General features: G+C 31.2%; 1 protein-coding gene across 1 annotated transcript; it reads left to right on the top strand.

Annotated features, from left to right (window-relative positions):
• The first annotated feature begins 12,925 nt into the window (after positions 1-12,925).
• Positions 12,926-14,252, top strand: LOC125072343. Its single transcript, XM_047682950.1, has one exon. It carries the CDS (start codon positions 12,991-12,993, stop codon positions 13,411-13,413), a length of 423 nt encoding a protein of 140 aa, XP_047538906.1. The 5' UTR covers positions 12,926-12,990; the 3' UTR covers positions 13,414-14,252.
• The last annotated feature ends 5,143 nt before the right edge of the window (positions 14,253-19,395 follow it).

Genomic DNA, 19,395 nt, shown 5'->3' on the forward strand with positions numbered 1-19,395 from the left:
ACAAGTAGGTATTTGCTCACTCTCATAATTCGGCAAATCTGAAAACAAATAATTTAGACGCAGGATTTATTACGTGTTACAGTGTACACTATCCATTTCCTCTGGATTGCTAGTGGAAATTTCTCAACGGAAAAAAACGCTAACTCTTTTGTTTTGTCATGATCTGCTGCCTATTAAGCTTTTAAGTAGACATTCAAGTCTTATAAATTCTTTGATTTTTGTTTTTATAGGTTTTCGAGCGAATGAAAAAAATGTACATTCAAAATGATGTATTACAAAAATTATACTTTTTTTTTTTAAATATTAGATATGTCTCTGGCATTCAATAAAAAAATAAACAAAGAGCCAAGATGAGTTCCCCGACGCTTGCAGAAACAAAGAGGTTGGTTATGAAATGTAAATATTATTATAAAATACAGTTCATATCGTATCTCGTAATACTGTGTGGATTACGACAGCTCTTGAAGGCTGTCTTTAGCAAGTGCATCGGATGGATCGGTGACGTCACAGCGGCACGTGATGTGTCATTGGCCATTCGTCACGTGACTGGCTTAACATTAATTTAATATTGGTTATGATAAATAATGAGTAAAGCTATAATTAAAACTAGTGATCTTCCAGTGGTAGAAATTCGACACTAATTCATTGCTAATAAACATGAACTAATATAACTTTGAATTTTAATATTTGTTTTATTTCAAATATATGAACGATAGGAAAAATGAGGTTTAGCTTGATTGGAACTTGTTCAGTAATCCTGTCGATATGTTCGAACGCTATTCTATGTTAACTCTAAAATTACGGTATGATCTGGAATGTAGGGTAGATACTTATTTGTTTTCAAATTTTAGTATTTACTTTTCACTCAAAAACTATCAAAATAAATCTAACCAAACGACTGCGGTCAATTTTGTATACTATAAAAAAATATATATGTGCACTCCATCTACTGACTCTTAACATAGCTGGAGTAACACTGCCTAGAACCTATATAACTTCGTGATATTATGTGACAAAAAACGACACTAACTTATATACCCGTCTCGGATTCGAACCAGCTAGCCACTAGAGTGAGACCAGCAAAGGGTAAATTTCCATTCCCCCCATATTTTTATTAATAGACCCTTTATTAATCGAAGTTTGACAGGTATTAACATTGGTTATCTTTTTTGATTTGCTAAATAACCAGTATTACTTTTAAAACAAATTAAATTATACAATTAATAAATCTAGATTGTATTGACTAGTATAGATATCAGTGTGCATAATTTTAGGTGAAACTGGTTTAAAATTCGTATGTAAATAGGACCCACAGCCACAGGTAAAGTAAAATATAGGCGTGCAATAAAAAAATTATACAAAAAAATGTTTTTAATAAGCTTTAAAACGACATTACCACATTACAGACAGTTAGGTACGTTCCAACATATTTATGTAAGTATGTTATCAATACTAATATTATAAATGCGAATGTAATCCTGTCTGTCTGTTGTGTTGTTTCATGGTCAAACATTTGAACCGTATTTGATGAAATTTGCTACTTTTTATATCTAGCACCTGACGACCGACGAACGTGAGCAAAGCCGCGGGCGACAACTAGTAAACAATAATGTCGTGCATTTACAACGTTCGTTTCTTATTTGTTGTAAATAAATAAATAAATAACCGTCTTTATTCTTTCATATGTTATTGTAATCATAAAAAAGTGAAACTGTATAATGTGCAAATCGGATAATCGCGTTTTTGTTGTACAAGACGTTTATTAATACAGCCAACAAATGACAAACATATGAGTTTAAGCCATAATAATAATATTAAAATAGAAGTAACATAGAAATTAAATATATTCTATTCTTAATCACAATATAACGACATTTTATCACCAATCGAAGAGAACATTTTATTTAGCAAATTCATTGATAAACAACCTTCTTTTTTCTTTCTCGGCGTGTGTTTACATTCGTTGAGCGCAAAATATTCTGCCAATGTCACGGGTAAAAGAGATAACAATCATTTACAGATCACACCGATAGATAACAACTACCATTGTAACCATAGCAACGGCAAGAGTAGGAAAAACAAAAGAGGTCCGATCGTTGTCTGAACTCCTTTGACATTTTCCAATATAATTTATTTATTTAATCGTGATATAATTTTCAAGGATTATCTTAAAAACTCAGATTATGAACAAAGGCAGAGTGCGTCGAACATTATAGCGAATCAACGTCGTAAATTTTTATTGAAACGATTATAGTTGATAATATAATATTATTAGTTTTTTTGTTTAACAAATTACACATTTTTAGTCGAAGACAATTTGATACAACCTTTTGAAGAATGTTAATTAAGTGTTGTTGTATTATTTAACCGAAGCGTTATATAATTTAATACTGCAGGTGTCTAACACAGGGCAACTACAGACGAGTCATTTATGAACATGTACTTTTGTTTGTTGAGTAAAGCGAATTAATTTACAATCTATTAGTTAAAAATGTAGAACAGCGGGTCAACAGACATTGAAGGTGAAGTGGAAATAAATTGCATTGCCTAGTGTAATATACCCTGGCTGAAAAAAATCCAAAGTTTGTCAATAATACCATTAATCCTAAACGATTCTCATATACATTGTTTATTAATAGATTATACTCTTCTAGCCTCTAGGTTCTGCAGAACTGCAGAAGTTTTTCCACAAATTAAAAAATATGCATCGCATTATGTCCTTTTAGAAAGTATTTAGTTATCTAACTATTCTGACTTCGGACATAAGTAAATATAATAACGGATAACTATTTCTGTGTTTTTTTTTCTATTTTTTTTGTCTCTAAATTGTATTTCACGTGTAGATAAGCGGTTGTTGTTATTCTATATATATGTACATATATATGTACCTAGAGCAAATAATTAAATCATAACAAAATAAAGAAAACCATTGTAAATACTATTGTGATTACCAAAGACTTCATTATTTTCTTGTATTTTAGTGGAAAAGAACTGTGTTCTTTTACGCGGCTATTATTTACAGTATAAAATGAATGGCAGAAGTCGTCACGTAAGGCAAAATCGTTATGCCCCTTTATGATTCTATATACCCACAACGTCATAGCCGACAGGGTAGATTTGTTATATTGCAGCCTGAGTGAACTCACAACTATAGCCACTTGGACTATATCATATATAACGCAGAGACTTATTTTTGATATGGTTTATAAACGTGCTGTAATATCGAATTAGGACAACCGTGTCCTGTAATGATATGTATACAGTCTTGTATTATAAATAATTATAAATATACGGTTTTATATAATATTATTTAAATTATTGCTTTAATTCATACATATTTTTAATTATAATTTTATTTATAATCATTGAATTTTTTCAAACGTTGTTAATTTATTTCTTTGTGTCTGTTATAAATAATATACAGCGAGAGCAACTTTTTACCACGAAATCTCGTTTTTTATTTTATACTTCAACTTTAAAGGAGAACAACAACTGGCATTCGAGGAGATTTGTCATCGTAAATCCAATGTTAACTTGTATTGTACAATAATCCAATTTTTTGTTGTGACGCTACCTAGTAATTTAAACCTGTAGGCTCAATTAAGTAACGTCAATACAAATTATGAAAAAGGCACGTTAAAGACACGAACAAATTAAAGATTATTCGAAAATTTAAGTTCAATTAAATTATACATAGTTTAAATTTATATTTATTTGTATTTCGTGGAAACTTAGATTTAAATATTATGTTTATTATTTATAGCCACGTTGTAATATTAAATGAAAAAAAAAATGCTAAATTATTATCGTATGTAGAATACCTAACGACTAACCAACGTCTACAAATACCAAAGGTTTTAACTGAGGAACCGGTTTTAAAGTCGATTCGCTTCGTTATTTTGTTTAATGTTTCATGACTTTAAACCGTTAAAACTTAAACTTGGCACGTTCCAAACTCGTTTGAAACTATCGTTATTCGAATTTCAAATATCTTTATCGACAGTTTCATATGATTAGTTGGCTATTAATTATTTTATAGTCGGTTATTAGCAATGATGTATTTTTATTCAAATGTCAAAACGATGACAGAAACCTGTTTTTAAATAAATATTTTAATTTATTTAAAGACTATTGACCACCACAACGTAAATGGAACAAAAGGCGGACTTAATGCCTGAAGGCATTCTCTGCCAGTCAATCTTTAAGTTAAATAGAAAATAAGAAGACGGCAATTAATAATTGACAACACTAGAGCAGACATGTTTTGAAATGTTTGCATCAAAGTTCGTGGAAGTTCGTGTTAGTGACTTCTAAGCGATAACTTTAACATATTGCACACTTTGTCAGGAGGCGATTCAAATAGAAGGATAAATTAAATTAGATAGGTTTGTTCATTAAAATTTAAATGAGTACTTTACACATTGCTGTCTTTGAAAATTAACCCGAATACGGCAACAGCTAGGATTTTTTTAAAAATGTGTTTGAAGAAATAACTAAAAATAACGTTACGTAGAAAAACACAAATGTGAAGCCAGGTCAAGTAGTGTTGAGCTTTTCTGAGAACTTAAGCCTTTAATTGGATGAAAAATACTTTTCTTTGCCTCACTTTTAAAAGTAAAAAAGAAATATGAATATATTGCAATTATATTAAAAATATCTTTATTAATGATTCCAATGTCTACGTTTCATGTTCACGGTATAAAATGCTAGCTATAATCGATGTTTTGTAAATCAAAATCGTTAACCTAATTGCATTACTAGAAAATTGATATAATATCGGTAGAACAATAACGATCAATCGTGATCAATCGTGACACGCTTACATCAATTAAACATTAAAAAACGTTTAAGTTTCAAACAGGTTTTAAATTATACGAATAAAAAATTAAGAGAAATTATAATTTTGTTTTTTTTTTTACAAACAGTTAGGATTGGTCCCTTAAATATTAATACGGCTTTACAACAAGATCCCAGGAGGTATTCTGCGTGAAATCTACCTCTGTTGAAAAATTAAAAAAAAATGCAAAGTGACATTTGAGCGAAAAAGATTATCGTACATTTAGAGAATTCGTAGATGAAGGCACGCCCTGGGTATAACCGATTTCTAGTAGGCTACTTTTTATCATAAAAAAACAATTGAGTTTCTTTTGTCACAGAGTGTCCTTATACTATCTATAAATATATATATCTAGTCTTACAAACTTAAAACAAACCTAAGATTACGTATTTTATGGGATTTGCTTATAATTCAGCTATATTGGGCACTACACAAATTTAAGATTACTATATATTTATTTATAATAAAGCACTATTACACTTAACTACTTATATACACTTTAATTTTACTTCGAAAATTTCGATAAGAGTTTCATCGACGTTCAAAACGCCATTTTTTCGCAAATCCATAGTGAATATCATAGATTAATCAAGCTCTCGACTAATATTATTGCGTTAATTTGCTGTCAAATGTTTATTTGCCTTTTCTCCTGTTATGGTCGGTTGATCTTCGAAATTAAAGTATCTATTGATTTGAAATTTAACTTAAGAAAGTTGCTGTGCCAATTTCGTCGCGTATGCGATCATCGAAAGAGGATTTTTATAAATTTCGACTTCATTGTAACTTTATATGAGTACTAAAGAAATTGAAAAAAAAAAGTAAATTATCTTATAAGTATATATATAGTATCGGATATCGTACATACACACAGCACTGAGTAGAAAGACGTAGTGCCATTAATTTTTCTATCGAACCGTTAATAAAATTCCATCGCAAATGATTTTATCGTTTAACACAGTGCTTGTCTTGAAATATATCATGTATTCATAAATCATTTGCCTGAATTAATTAATTAATCAGTCTGTTGTAGAAAGGGAAAGGTAATCGAAACGAAAAAATCATGAGATTAACGTGAACGTACAATATAATATCACGCAATTGATTAAGCATTTGTTAAATCCTACTGTTTATTTAATTCAGTGAGACTTTAAGTAAAGGAAAAACAATATTACAGTAGGTATATTATAAAATAAAGCGATTATAACACCAGACGCTACGTCAAGGTCGTTTGCATTTTAAATGGTGTCTAACTCTTCTAGAATTAATAAATGCCGCGCTATTTACTGGTATCAGGTATCTTTATAACTTTGCCAACCTTATTATGAACTTGCTTTGGCATTTAATGAATGTCAAGTAGTTTGTTGGCTCGGTAACGTCGGCCATATTGTTTTACATCATTATTATGTAATGGATACATTCCGTCAACTATATCGCTAACGAAGGAGGTTTAATAAGTTAAGTCTTGATTGAAAATCAACTTTGATTTGTAACTTTTCTTATAAGTGGTAATTTGTAACTTGTCTATGCTTCTTTCTAGTTATGTGTCAACATTTACATAATACGGTACTTATACCTATGTTCTATGTTCTTGGTGGTGAAAGAAAACATCGTGACATAACCTGCACGTATCTGATTTCAATGAAATTCTACCATGCGTATCCACCAACACCCATTGGAGTGTGGTGGAATGAGTTCCAATCCTTCTCTTCAAAAGGGAGAGGAGGCCTAAGCCCAGCAGTGGGACGTTTACAAGCTGTAAGTTTGTAACCAAATGTTGTTGGATTTAAATAGATTTAAGGCTACGCGGAGATCGATTAAAACATTAATGTATCTCATATCGTAAAAATATAAAGTAATTTAAGCAACAGTCTTTAAATGTTACCTCTAGAGGTGAAAGCATAAAGCTTTTTTTGTGATATAGTTTGGCGGACGAGCATATGGGCTACCTGATGGTAAGTGGTCACCACCGCCCATAGACAATTGTGCTGTAATAAATATAATGACCGGTGCATTATCACAGAAACATAATTGGTTTACAGTAAATAATTTAATTTTGAATGCTCAAAAAACTAAATTTGTAGTTTTTACCCGACCCAATATCAGAAAGCAAAATTATAATATATCTTTAGACGGTGGCCGTCTTGATGTAGCGTTTGGGAATAGAATTGGATTCCAAAATTCAATGGAGTCCTCATATATCGTCCCTGACAGGAAGACTCAGCTCCGCAGCATACGCGGCCAGAAAAATTAGACAACTAACTGATTGATACCGCTCGTCTAGTGTATTTTGGTTATTTTTATAGTATACATATGGCATTTTACTTTGGGGTAATGAATCTGTTTTTATTTTACAAAAGAGAGCAATCCGGTCTATTTTTAATCTTGGAGACTTTCTTCTTGATGTTTTTAGCAAAGTAGGAATGCTCACGGTTGCGTCACAATGTATTTACAACAAATATTATGTATCACTTTGATCGCTTTGATAAAATCAGTGATAATCATTGTATGTGCACAATAAGTAAGGATAAGCTTATAACGCTAAGTTTCCGACTCCGCAAATTCAATAAATCCTTCTTGGGGGCAAGGTTCTATAATAAAATTCCGCAGACATTTTTAACTTTGCCGTTTCATAAATTCAAATTATTTGTAAATAATCCATTGGTAAAGAAGGTATATTATTCAATACAAGATTATACAGATGATAAAAAAGCGTGGACTTAATACTCGTTAACTTCCAGGCAGAATACGAGTATATTACGTACGTGTATAATTGTATTTAACTAACATGACTGTATTTTTAAATGTTGAAAAAGATTAACTACTGAGTTTCTTGCCGGTTCTTCTCGGTAAAATCTACATTCCGAAGCGGTGCTTCACTTAATATAGTTTATTAAATGACGATTCAAAAGTGCTTGTAAAAAGCCTACTTAAATAAAGTATATTTTGATTTTTTTATTAACTATTTCTTACAACCTTGGGAACTAAGATGTTATGTCCCTTGCGCCTGTAGTAACACTGGCTCACTTACCCTTCAAACCGGAACACAACAATACTGAGTACTGTTGTTTGGCAATAGAATTCATGATGAGTGAGTGGTATCTACCCAGATGGGCTTGCACAAAGCTTTATCACCAAGTAAAAGCTTAGTCCATACTACTCCAATGCTCGTTGATGCACATGTTTGTATGTTACATTTTCTTACTTTATACCTAAAGATGTCTTGCTTCAATAATGAAAGGATGATGAGATGAATTATACATGCAAATAATTATACGCATTTGAAAGTTCAGTAGTGCTTGCCCGCTGTTATACCACAATCTTCGGTTAAGTTTCATAAGATCAAATTTGTGCCACATCTTAAAAATATTAAGTATGTTCTAAATATGATGACATACACTCTTAATTTAATAGCTTATATAAAAATAATCATTGCACAGGTCTTATTATAAATATGTCATGTATTTATTTTATATTCTTTGAATATATAATAATAAGAATAAGTTATTAATAATGATTACCTTATCATGGCCAACCGCCGACTCTAAGTCGCGATGTTTAAAGTAATAATAATATGGAGAGTGAGGGAATACAGAGTTCACGTTTTAGTGCAAGCACTTGTGCGATATTATATGTCCTACACAGGCTAGTCTCGCTTAAGAATAGACATCATGGTCGAAATCGGCTAGGAGGACATCATAATATGCTCCTAAGAGCATTAGATATTCTCGTTTGAAGTGAACTTGTCAATCAATAACAAAATTTGTAAATAAGAGCAGAAAAAAACATGTTTCAGTAAATCTTTCAATAATAAATTTCGAACACTTATTGTAAAATAACAACGACTTGTGTGTTCGCCACGTACTGTAAGGTTAGGACCGTTTTTAAATAATTAAACTGTATCGTTTGTTGCTAAAAGTTGAACGCATTATACATGATGTAACATTTTTTATCGCGAAACGGCAACGAATTTACATATTACGAAAATTTTATTTATGCGAAAAGCAATGCATTAATACTTGCGAAACTTTTAAATTGAGTCTTGGCTTTTTCCAGAGAAAAGAAAAAAAAAACTATGACGTCATGTTAGTAAAGTTCAAATCAAGTCAAAATCAAGTCGTAAAGTTGTTGTTTTGTGTTGTCGTTTGTATTAGTGTGTCAATGTTATTTTATAAAATACGAAGGCGCATTTACGCTTAATATCTATCTATATTAGTATGAACGACGTTCATGCTTCCTTACTTTTTTTTAGGGTGCGTTAGATGACTAACGTACGAATAACGAATAAAAAACAAATTGTATTTCTTAATACACTTGGAGAGGCGCGTATTCTTGAGTGAACAGGATTTACACATTACTATGTAGAATAGTTTCTTTTGTTGCGCTTCAAACAAAAACAACTGGCAATATTAATATCGTTTTGTTTTATTACATTATTTTTAGATATAATATTATTTGTATAATTTATCATAGTGATTTGAAATGAAATTTCTTTATTTTAATTTTTCTACTACGTTTTAACCAATTGTGTTTCGGTTTGAAGGGCGAATGAGCCAGTATAACCAGTAACCATTCACAAGGGGTACAACGTCTTGGTTAATATTCCTTACATTACCAATGTATACCGTTAACGGTGACCATTCATAATCAGATCATTTGTTAGTTTGACAAAGTTACCGTCTTTAATTTCTGCCTTTTGATTTCCGATTCAATTATTTTCAGCCGAGACGGATCGGAATCTTATAACACGTGGATAAAATGTCACGAGTTCACAACTTCTCATCTGAGTAAATTTCGTATTTATAACTTCATTTAACTAACGCTCAGAGGTAAAGAGAATTATCGTGAGGGAGTTGCACGTGTCGGGAGGATTACTGACTCATGAATATCCAAGTCGAAGTAGAGCAACGTCGCGGAATAACGTGCAATGCAATGTCTTTCACAGAAGATGCTTATGCCTATCAATGGGATAAGTAACAATTATTAATTTGTTAAAATTAGTATTAATAGTTTGATCAGAGCGAGTTATCCTGAGAATTATCCTGTGATGACGTGCCATAAAATGACAAAAATTAAAATAAAAAAATCAGGCTTGAATTACAGCTCTCAGCGTCCCGCCCGCTGACGCTGTCGAGGTGAGGACAACTTTCAAAATCATTAAAAAATATATATATATTTAATTCGTTAACAAGTGTTTATAAGACGATACCATAAATAATTTATTGGATCAAATTGTTAAGGCTTCATCTGAATCTTTGCATTGTATATTTAAAAATATCTTCAAGGTAAATTGTATCCGTTCACTTGTGTTTTAATGAAAGGAATTATTACTTTTTGATGTATTTCCAATTGACATCACATTGAGTTGCTACTTGACTTTTTTTTAAGAATTTGCACAAATTATGCAAAGGCACAATGACATAAGGTATACTTTATGCTCAAACCTTATTTGATCAGAACACAGGAGCTACACGATGCATAGATTATTCTTTGGATTTTCGAACTCACAAACAATTCTAATTTAAATGTATACACTCACTTACACCTGAACATAAAAAAAACAAAAGCTCATCAAAATAGCTAAATATAGTTAAGATTATTTATATTTATACATTATGGCTATGATATTAAAACTAATTCAAGTTAAATATATAACATACATACCTATATCGTAATATCAATGCGGATCGGTGGAACACGTGCCGCAGACTTTCATGCGATACTTGAATTCACGATATATCATTACAAAAATAAGATCTTTCATTTTTAATTAGCATTGAGATTTTTTTTTGGTATATTTACAACAACAGTTGCAGCCTGTAAATTTCTCACTGCTGGGCCAAGGCCTCCGTTTGGAGTATAATCCACCACGCCGCTCCAATGCGAGTTGGTGGATATTGTGGCAGAATTTCATTGAAATTAGACACATGTAGGTTTCCTCATGATGTTTTCCTTCACCACCGAGTACGACATGAATTATAAATTCAAATTAAGCACATGAAAATTCAGTGCTACTTCCCTGGACTTAAACCCGCAATCATCAGTTAAGATGCACGTTCTAACCACTGGGCCAACTCAGCTCTTTGGTATATTTAATTTAATTTTATTACTAAATAAACTCGCGCTTTGGTTCTAGGCAACCTTTAGTTATATTTGTAGTTTAATAAACAAGTTAGTTTATTTCTGTTTTAATAATTAATGCTGGAAAGCCAGGCCATGAATAGTAATGTTGTTTGCGGGAAACTCGCCCGATTTGTTGTTACTGAACTAAATGAAAGTTAATGAAAGTTTATATTTAATAAGAACCCGCTATTAAAAATCAACAGTCGATTATGATTTAAAATTATATTTAAAAGATTGAATTACAAAAAAAAAAAAAAACATAAATAAATAATACATTTAATTTATATTTTACTTTGTATCTAGGGCTTTGGTCAAACTCCTGGGTAGGTACCAGACACTCATCTCGCCACATTTTCTACCGCCAAACAGAAATACTTACTTAGTATTGTCGTGTTCCGGTTGATTCCGGACTTAACGTCTTAGCCAAGGTTGGTGGCGCATTGTAAGGGATGGTTAACATTTAATACAGTGCCAATGTCTGGAGGTTTTTTTTTATGTTATAGCTGGTAAACGAGCAGGAGACTCACCTGATGAAAAGTGACTACCTCCGCCCATGGACATCTGCATTACCGGGGGGCTTGCAGGTGAGTTGCCGGCCTTTTAGGAAGGAATACACTCTTTTTTGAAGATTCCCAAGTCGTATCGGTTCGGAAGAACCACCGGCGAAAGCTGGTTACACAGAGTGGTTGTGCCATTTGCTATATCTATTTAAAATTTAATAAAAAACTTATTTCTCAATGAACTAACTATTTCACTCTATATAGTTGACTATGTAGCTATTTTATTTGAAAAAAAAATCATCAACTATACTAACAATCATTATAATCCTGTAAAATGACTTTTTTTATGTTATAGAGGCAATGAGACCTGATGGTAAGTGGTAACCATCGCCCATTGACGCTGTAAGAAATATTAAACATTTCTGACATTGTTACCATCCTTAGAATCCCAAGGTTGATGGCGATGTAAGGAATGGTTAATATTTCTAATAGTGCCATTGTCTATGAGCGGTGGTGACCGTTTACAAGCAAGTGCATCATTGGCTCGTCCACCTAGGAATATCATAAAAGAAATTGGTAAAAGAGCTCGGAGTTAGTATTTCTTTGATTTTCATACAGGTACCTACATATTTATTGTATATATATTACATGAACCTATCTATTGATGTCAAAGTTCTTGGCCGATTCTTCGTAGTAGACTTCCAATAGTATCGGATTTAATTTATATTCGAGTAAAAATGCTATACAGAACGTATTTGAATACGGAATAATTTAATTTTTTAATTTATTCTAATTTTAATGATGACATTAAATGCTAAAATAATAATTTAATAGTTAATTCTTTTTATTTTGTAATAAAGTTAAATAGCATACATAGTGATTGTATATCTATTCTCGTTGTGTAATTCACTTAGAAAGGATTTTGTGAAATGTAAAATATTAAGGGGGCATTAAACCCCCTCAATTTCATTCAGTGTCATTTATTTGAACAAGACAAATAAAATCTGGCATTTAATTCATTATTACGATAAATGTGTCGCGTTGCAAACTGCCTAATATATTTTCATTGTATATTTCTTTTACGAAGCCGACGAGTTCTGGTTAGTGTAGTATAATATAATAAGAAATTATAGTAATATTTTGTCATAAAATTCTACGAGTACTTTGTTTAAAACATGAAATATTCAAAGATTAAACATTACATCGTAAAACGTGACGTAGTGTTTCCGCAACAGTAGTTCTCTTTTTTTGTGTAAAGTAAATGTCTAGAATGGCTGTCGTCTGGCACCGCCATTGTTTTCCAGACGTTTATTTCGCGAGATTAACATTTTTGATTTAACCCGATAAGCCTTCACTCCGTGGGCTGAGTGAATGCAACTTGACGAACGCAGCCGAAAGCACACGAATCGTTTCCCCGAAGGCTATCGCATTCGGAACGAAAACAGCTTCAGTTTATTTCAGACAGCACACAACGAGGACGTGTTGCTCTTCTTTGTATCTTTGTTATGTGTATAATCAATTATAAACAGTGAAATGCCTACAGATATTATGTCAAGCTGTCGCACCGAGCACTTCGGACAGGGTTTCAGTAAGAAAACGTGCGATGCGGAAGTGAAATCGGGTTTTTTGGTGCTATTAGGACCGGACGGGTTGAGACAAGACGTGCGCGTGGTCGTATACAGAACAACCCTAGAGCACTTCGCTGTTATATACCCGAGGAAACGTCTCTCAAAGCCGATTGGGGTTGTGAACTTGAGGAACACAGCTGTCGAGAGAGTTGATACGAACTGTGGCTTTTTCGTCAGGCAAAGGGGATATGATAACACAATATCTGCAAAGTTTCTGTGTTCGGAGCGGGACATCGAAGCTTGGCTGTCCGCTTTCTCGACCACGTCTTCGCAGACGTGCCAGCACGCGACGAGCCTGCCTGTTCTCGTCGAGACGGAGGAGAGCTAAGCCATCGATCCGTTTCGGTTCCTGTGATTTCCGTTCCTCCGATGTTTCGTGAGAAACGCCGAACGAGGTTATGTTTGTTTTGCAATGTGATGCGAAAGTGAAAGCTGTTTTTTTTACGAATGTACGAAAGTTAAGTATCCATCATTGCACCTACATGCCAGCCGGAGCTTGAAGTTCCGCGAATCTTAAACTTAATGAGAAAGTAAATGTTACCAGTTTTTAATTAGCTAACTGTCATCACATCAATTTCGTTCGAATTTCATTCTTTCGTTCGATATTTGAAAAGTGAAACGAATTATAAAACACCGTTACAAAATTATTTACATATTGAAATGTTCCTTATTTAACAATAAGTATTTGTTTTAATTTATTATCAATAACCAGTTTTGAAATGCCAATGTGTAGATAAGGGACTGTTTGAAGGCCAAATAAAAGAGAAAAGTATAAAGGTGTATAATATGAAAAACACGGTGGATAGAAAAATGTTCGCTAAAAAGTATCTGTTCGATTATTTCATAAGGAATAAGTTCCATTTAAGAAACTATATTTATTACCTGGTACGTGTAAATAATTAATATTTTATACTTGTATACCATCTTAGCGTTTCTTAAACAACGATGGCAGTTGTAGATATCGATACTTTTTTGTTAGGTTTTTTTAGTAGTACGAAATTAAATAAAGACATTAAATCGACAAGAACATTCATCTCTCAGATTATAAAAAAGTAGATGAAGCGTTCGAAACGTTTTTGTGAAGCAAAAAAAAGAGATACGAAAGGCGTAACCACGCATATTTTTGTTAATACGGCAAAAGTACTTGCACTTTAATTATATTTATATATTGACTTTGTATTCGCTTTTGTTGCTGCACATTAATGTCGCGAGCACTTCGTCGGTGTTTTGTAATTATGTACTGTCATTAAGTTTAATAAAGAGATAGTCTCTGATATCTATAGAGCACGATGTGTTTAAGGAACACTACCACAAGGTTATACGTTATAAGTACGTTGGTAACGCATGAAAAAACACGTAATTTTGATTAAAAAAACATATGTTATATGTATTATAATTTTTTTTTTCTAATTAAATATGTATTTTTAATGCCAAAGAGTTCAAAAAAATCTCATTATACATTGAGCTCTTTATATTTAAAACATTGAAAATTACGTGAACTATTTTTTTTTAGTAAAACATTATGTTAAAGTTTCACGTTGAAAAAAGCAAATAAATCTTAGTGAGAAAATAATTTTTCGGACTGTTCCGTATTTATAAAAATGATAAATACATAATACATTTAAATTAATTTTCATAATTTTACTTTTCACATTGTTCAGCCTTGTACTTTATCGTGTAAATCATACGTTTTTATAAGGCTAAGTGCCTTTTCGACCCAGATAACAGATAAATACTAAAATAGTTATAATATATTGGATTGTCAATGAGTTGAAACGATCAAATGATAAAAAGAGCATAAATTCTCCGGTCTGGTTCTAAAAGGGTCAATAACCCCTACTTTTGGCAATTAGAACAAAATCAATGTTTTATGTAATATATTACTTTTTGCGTAATATTATTAGTGTTATTATTGTTGAGCTTGATATTAGGCATTTGGCAAATAAAATATGGCTTATATATAAAATTCTAGCTCTTTTAGGACCAAGTTACGGAATAATATGTATTATAACATAAGGTTAACTGATTATTCATTAAAATTGACAATTTGCAAATGTGCTTAATGTAACGGGAAAGGGTAGTCGAGGTGGTATATTTATTATAAACCTCCAGCCTTTGTTCTGAGTAGAACTTACATGAGCTTATATAAAATGTAGATGATTAATTATTAAGAAATTGTAATCATTTCGACGCAAAATATTGATCGATGAACGAATGAATAAGACCATTTATTCGATTGAGATTCATTCAAAGTTAAAATGTTTATTCTGAAAGATGTATTCGGTACATTTACTAAATGTCAAAAAAAAACTGTCACTACTACAGATAATAAATGTGAACTATGCGGTCCTATTACTATTATATAGTGGTTCATAATTTCTAGAAATATTTCAACTTAATTTAGGACAAATTTCTACGTTTTTGGGACGGCCTGCCAATTATTTATTTACCAAGCTCTTAAAAATGAGAAAAACATATATCACTTCTCGTAAAAAACAGTGGAATTTTGAATTTATTACTACATTAAAATAAATGCAACCCGATCGCGGTTTAAAACGCAATCTAAATTGTTTTAAATCTGTTGTGGCTTTTAAAATTGAAATTTAAACATGATGCAGTATGGATTTTGTAAATACCTAACACATTCAAAACTAAAATACTGTTTATTTAAATATAATATTGAAGTTAAATCTATATAAGATATGTCGGTTCAACTGTATATAAATTGTTTTGATAAATAGTTATGATATAAATTAATTTGATAGAATAAATAGGCATCTGTGAAAAAAAAAATACGCGTCAACTGTTGTGGTAATCAGACAAACGGCGTCAGTCTGATTTTTATACTTAAAATACCAATAATTATTTATATATCTCTCATTTCAATTCTCAGAATCTACAATTATATAATGTATTTTTTGAAAAAAGAAAAATTTGTATCCTTGATCCAATTCCGATGATCCAAGACCATCATCGGCGAGGGTTTTTTTATACTCCCTGAACCTTGAATTAAGACTGGCTTGTGAGCTATGCAATAAAGTTTAAAGCGACATTAAAATATACAATCACGAACATATGTATTGACATTAAAACTAACAGATCTCCTTTAAAAAAAAAATAGACACAGAGCCACAGTAATTTATAGTTAATAGTGGCTTGATACCCATTCGTCCCATATTGTGTGGGACAATCCCGTTTCCAAGTTGACCCACTGTCCTCAAAAACTTCAGAATGTCCTACTATAATAAAACAACAATACATGACAATTTACTTGAAAAATAGATCTTAAATTCTATTTTGAAAAATGTGATGAGATTCACATCTCATTATTTCATCTACATCATTATTATATATTAAAATCTTATTATTTTAAACTACAAACTTTTTTGGAGAGATACTTATTTAAGGGTCTTCCTAAAGGTTTTTGAATTTAATTTACAATATTTTAGCGGTTATTTTCTTTTGTTGTATGACTTTAAATGTATTTTTGTGTAAATGACTTTTGTCGTATTCTATTGTTTGTCTATTGTCGATTGTTAAAATCGCAAAGTGGACTTAAAAGGGTAATTATTACTTTGTAAACAATACAAATATAATTTGTATACACCTTTTTTTATCACAATACCCGCTAAAGAACTAGTGGTACCCATTCTGTCGTCTTTTCATTGGATCTCTTGAGTATATCACAATGCCGAATACAACTATGACACTAATAATTATTCAATGTCAAAAGAACACTCTGTACCTAAATTTTGTTTGTCTGTTATATAAACATTTACATATTTAAAAATTAACTATCTATACTAATATTGTTAGTGCGATAGTAACTGTGTCTGTCTGTCCGTCTGTCTGGGACTCTTTCACGGCTTAACCATTGAATTGAATTTGCACTCCTAAAGCGGAACGAAGCTGCATGCGACAAATAGTAATTTTATTGGTAGAAATAAAATTCGATTGAATACTTTAGCCAAGGCATACTCAGGGTCGCTTCCATATAAATATAGAAAAAAGACACTATCCATATTTGAATAGAAACGGTGAATCGTATAAATGTGTTAAACAAATATAAACACAGACTCAATGAAGCACTAAGTTTTTACTTCGACAAAGTGAATGTGTGTTTTATTAGTACAAGGTATCCGCTATAATAAAATACAATAAACATGATATTAGTCACTATGTGTAGTAAAATATATATCATTAAAAGATACGTGTACTATTTTCTTTTATGCAGATTCACATAAGTTACGCTACAAAGACATGCTATAAAAGATATAAAAACTCACACTCTCGTAAATTTTCAGTAAGAAAGAATTGTCTTGGCAGAGCTCCCTAATGTGTTTCATGGTTTAGGTCATTCCACCCTCAGGACAATATTTAATTTCGGATTATGCAACTCGCATACACGCCCAAGTATTACGTAGTTAAATAATACTGCGCCCACGATTAAATTTATTTAAATTAATCATTCTTGATATTAGATGCAAGGCCATTGTATAATATCATTGAAAATATTATGTATAATTTATAAGATTGTTGTATAAATTAATTATAATAGGTATATAATTTTTATTATTCGTGCCTGTGATTTATTAGGATAAATGAGAAGTATAATTTATGTACGTTTATTAAAGTTTCGTCTTAAAACATCACTCAGTGTCACAGTTCTGTGTTTAGTGTTGGTTGTAAGTTTACATTGTTACGCATACATATACAATTTACATTCAACTACATACAAAACGTACAGTATGACCGCTACAATTTAAAATGAAGTTAAACATTTTTGACAATTTTCTCTGGAGTTCTTTCACACACTCGAATATACAAGTAAAAAGCTTGTAAAAAATCGTCATCGAACAATGTTTTGTCAAAAGTAGAATAGAATGTGTCCAAAAATGTTTAGAACGAAACTTTGCTGGAACGTTCGAGAATTCACGACCACCAATATACAGGTTTAAAAAAGCTTAAAAAATGAAGGATCAATCCTTGTTTAGAATCATCGTATTTCATCTTACAGTTTTTCGCCTTAGATAATTTATATATCTAGACAGAGTGTCGTACTACAAAAGAACTAGAACAAAGGGGCCAACTTTATTATCTTGAAGTGCGGTGAGCTACATTTTGACACTCGCCAAACGTCATACAACTTTAGCGTGCGTGAACTTACTGGCCATTGGCCAAACGTTGGACACAATGTTTGATGCGTTCTCAGCCTTGACAGTCTATTTACATATATATATATATATAAAGGTTAGATGCTTCCGGTTTTGTTTATATTTTGGAAAACATTCTATTGTAACTAAGTATGGATCTAAATGGATAAGAGATGTCTGTATTTACAAATAAGATGTATTCTTATAATAATACATCCATAATACACTAGTCTATTTATTGTAATATTTCTTGTAATCAGACTAAAATATTAATGTATTTGTTTCTGGAAACATATCTTTTTAAGTAAATGATTTTGGTACTAAAACTTGCCAATGATTAAAATTAGTTAAGAGTTGTTTATGACGTCAGTTTTTTTTGGAAATGATTTAAAATTGAATTGTTCAAGATGGATTTAGACATTTACCAATCGGGAGAAGTACTTGCTTATTATTATTAAATTTATTCTCACTTGTCTTGTGAAATTATAGATTCAATTAATGTGGATTTAAACATAATGTTGGCGTTGAAAGGGTTTTCAAAATTAAAGTGTTACATTTAAGAACGTATGTGTGATATCGTGTTCAATACCAGTTAAAAGAGAATTAAATAAATATTTCGTTTATTTTATATATATACTCGTATGTACCTATGAAAAGTATTAATGATAATAACTCGTAAATATAAATAAGCATTTCATTGGAATAACACATTTTTCGGATTTAACATGACAATTAAATAGATATTTATCGATTTTTAATTTTTCAATCGATTTTATGCACAGTTTAACGACATTGCAAAAAAATATCAGTACTAGAGTCTGGCAAATGAAAGATGAGAATGAGAAAGTGCGGCAAATTCAAAAAATTCAGAGTGTGGTATCCCTGAGTTGTAATGCGAATATCAGTCTTGATACTTTTAATTTATTTTAAATTTTAAAACAAGTTTATCAATTTGCCTCTATATTGTACAATTCAAACTAATATTCGTCCGGTTGATTTAAATAAATAAATAATGTGAACCTGGCCAATTCATGAGTTAAAAAGTGAAGCCCCAAATATTGACGCCTATTACATAAAATATTATCTAAATCGATTCCCATATCAAATTTCATGCCAACCCATTCATTAGTTTTCATGTTAAATAATTATTAGTAAAT

Source organism: Vanessa atalanta, chromosome 21 (genome assembly GCF_905147765.1).
Source record: "Vanessa atalanta chromosome 21, ilVanAtal1.2, whole genome shotgun sequence".
NCBI classification, from domain to species: Eukaryota; Metazoa; Arthropoda; class Insecta; order Lepidoptera; family Nymphalidae; genus Vanessa; species Vanessa atalanta.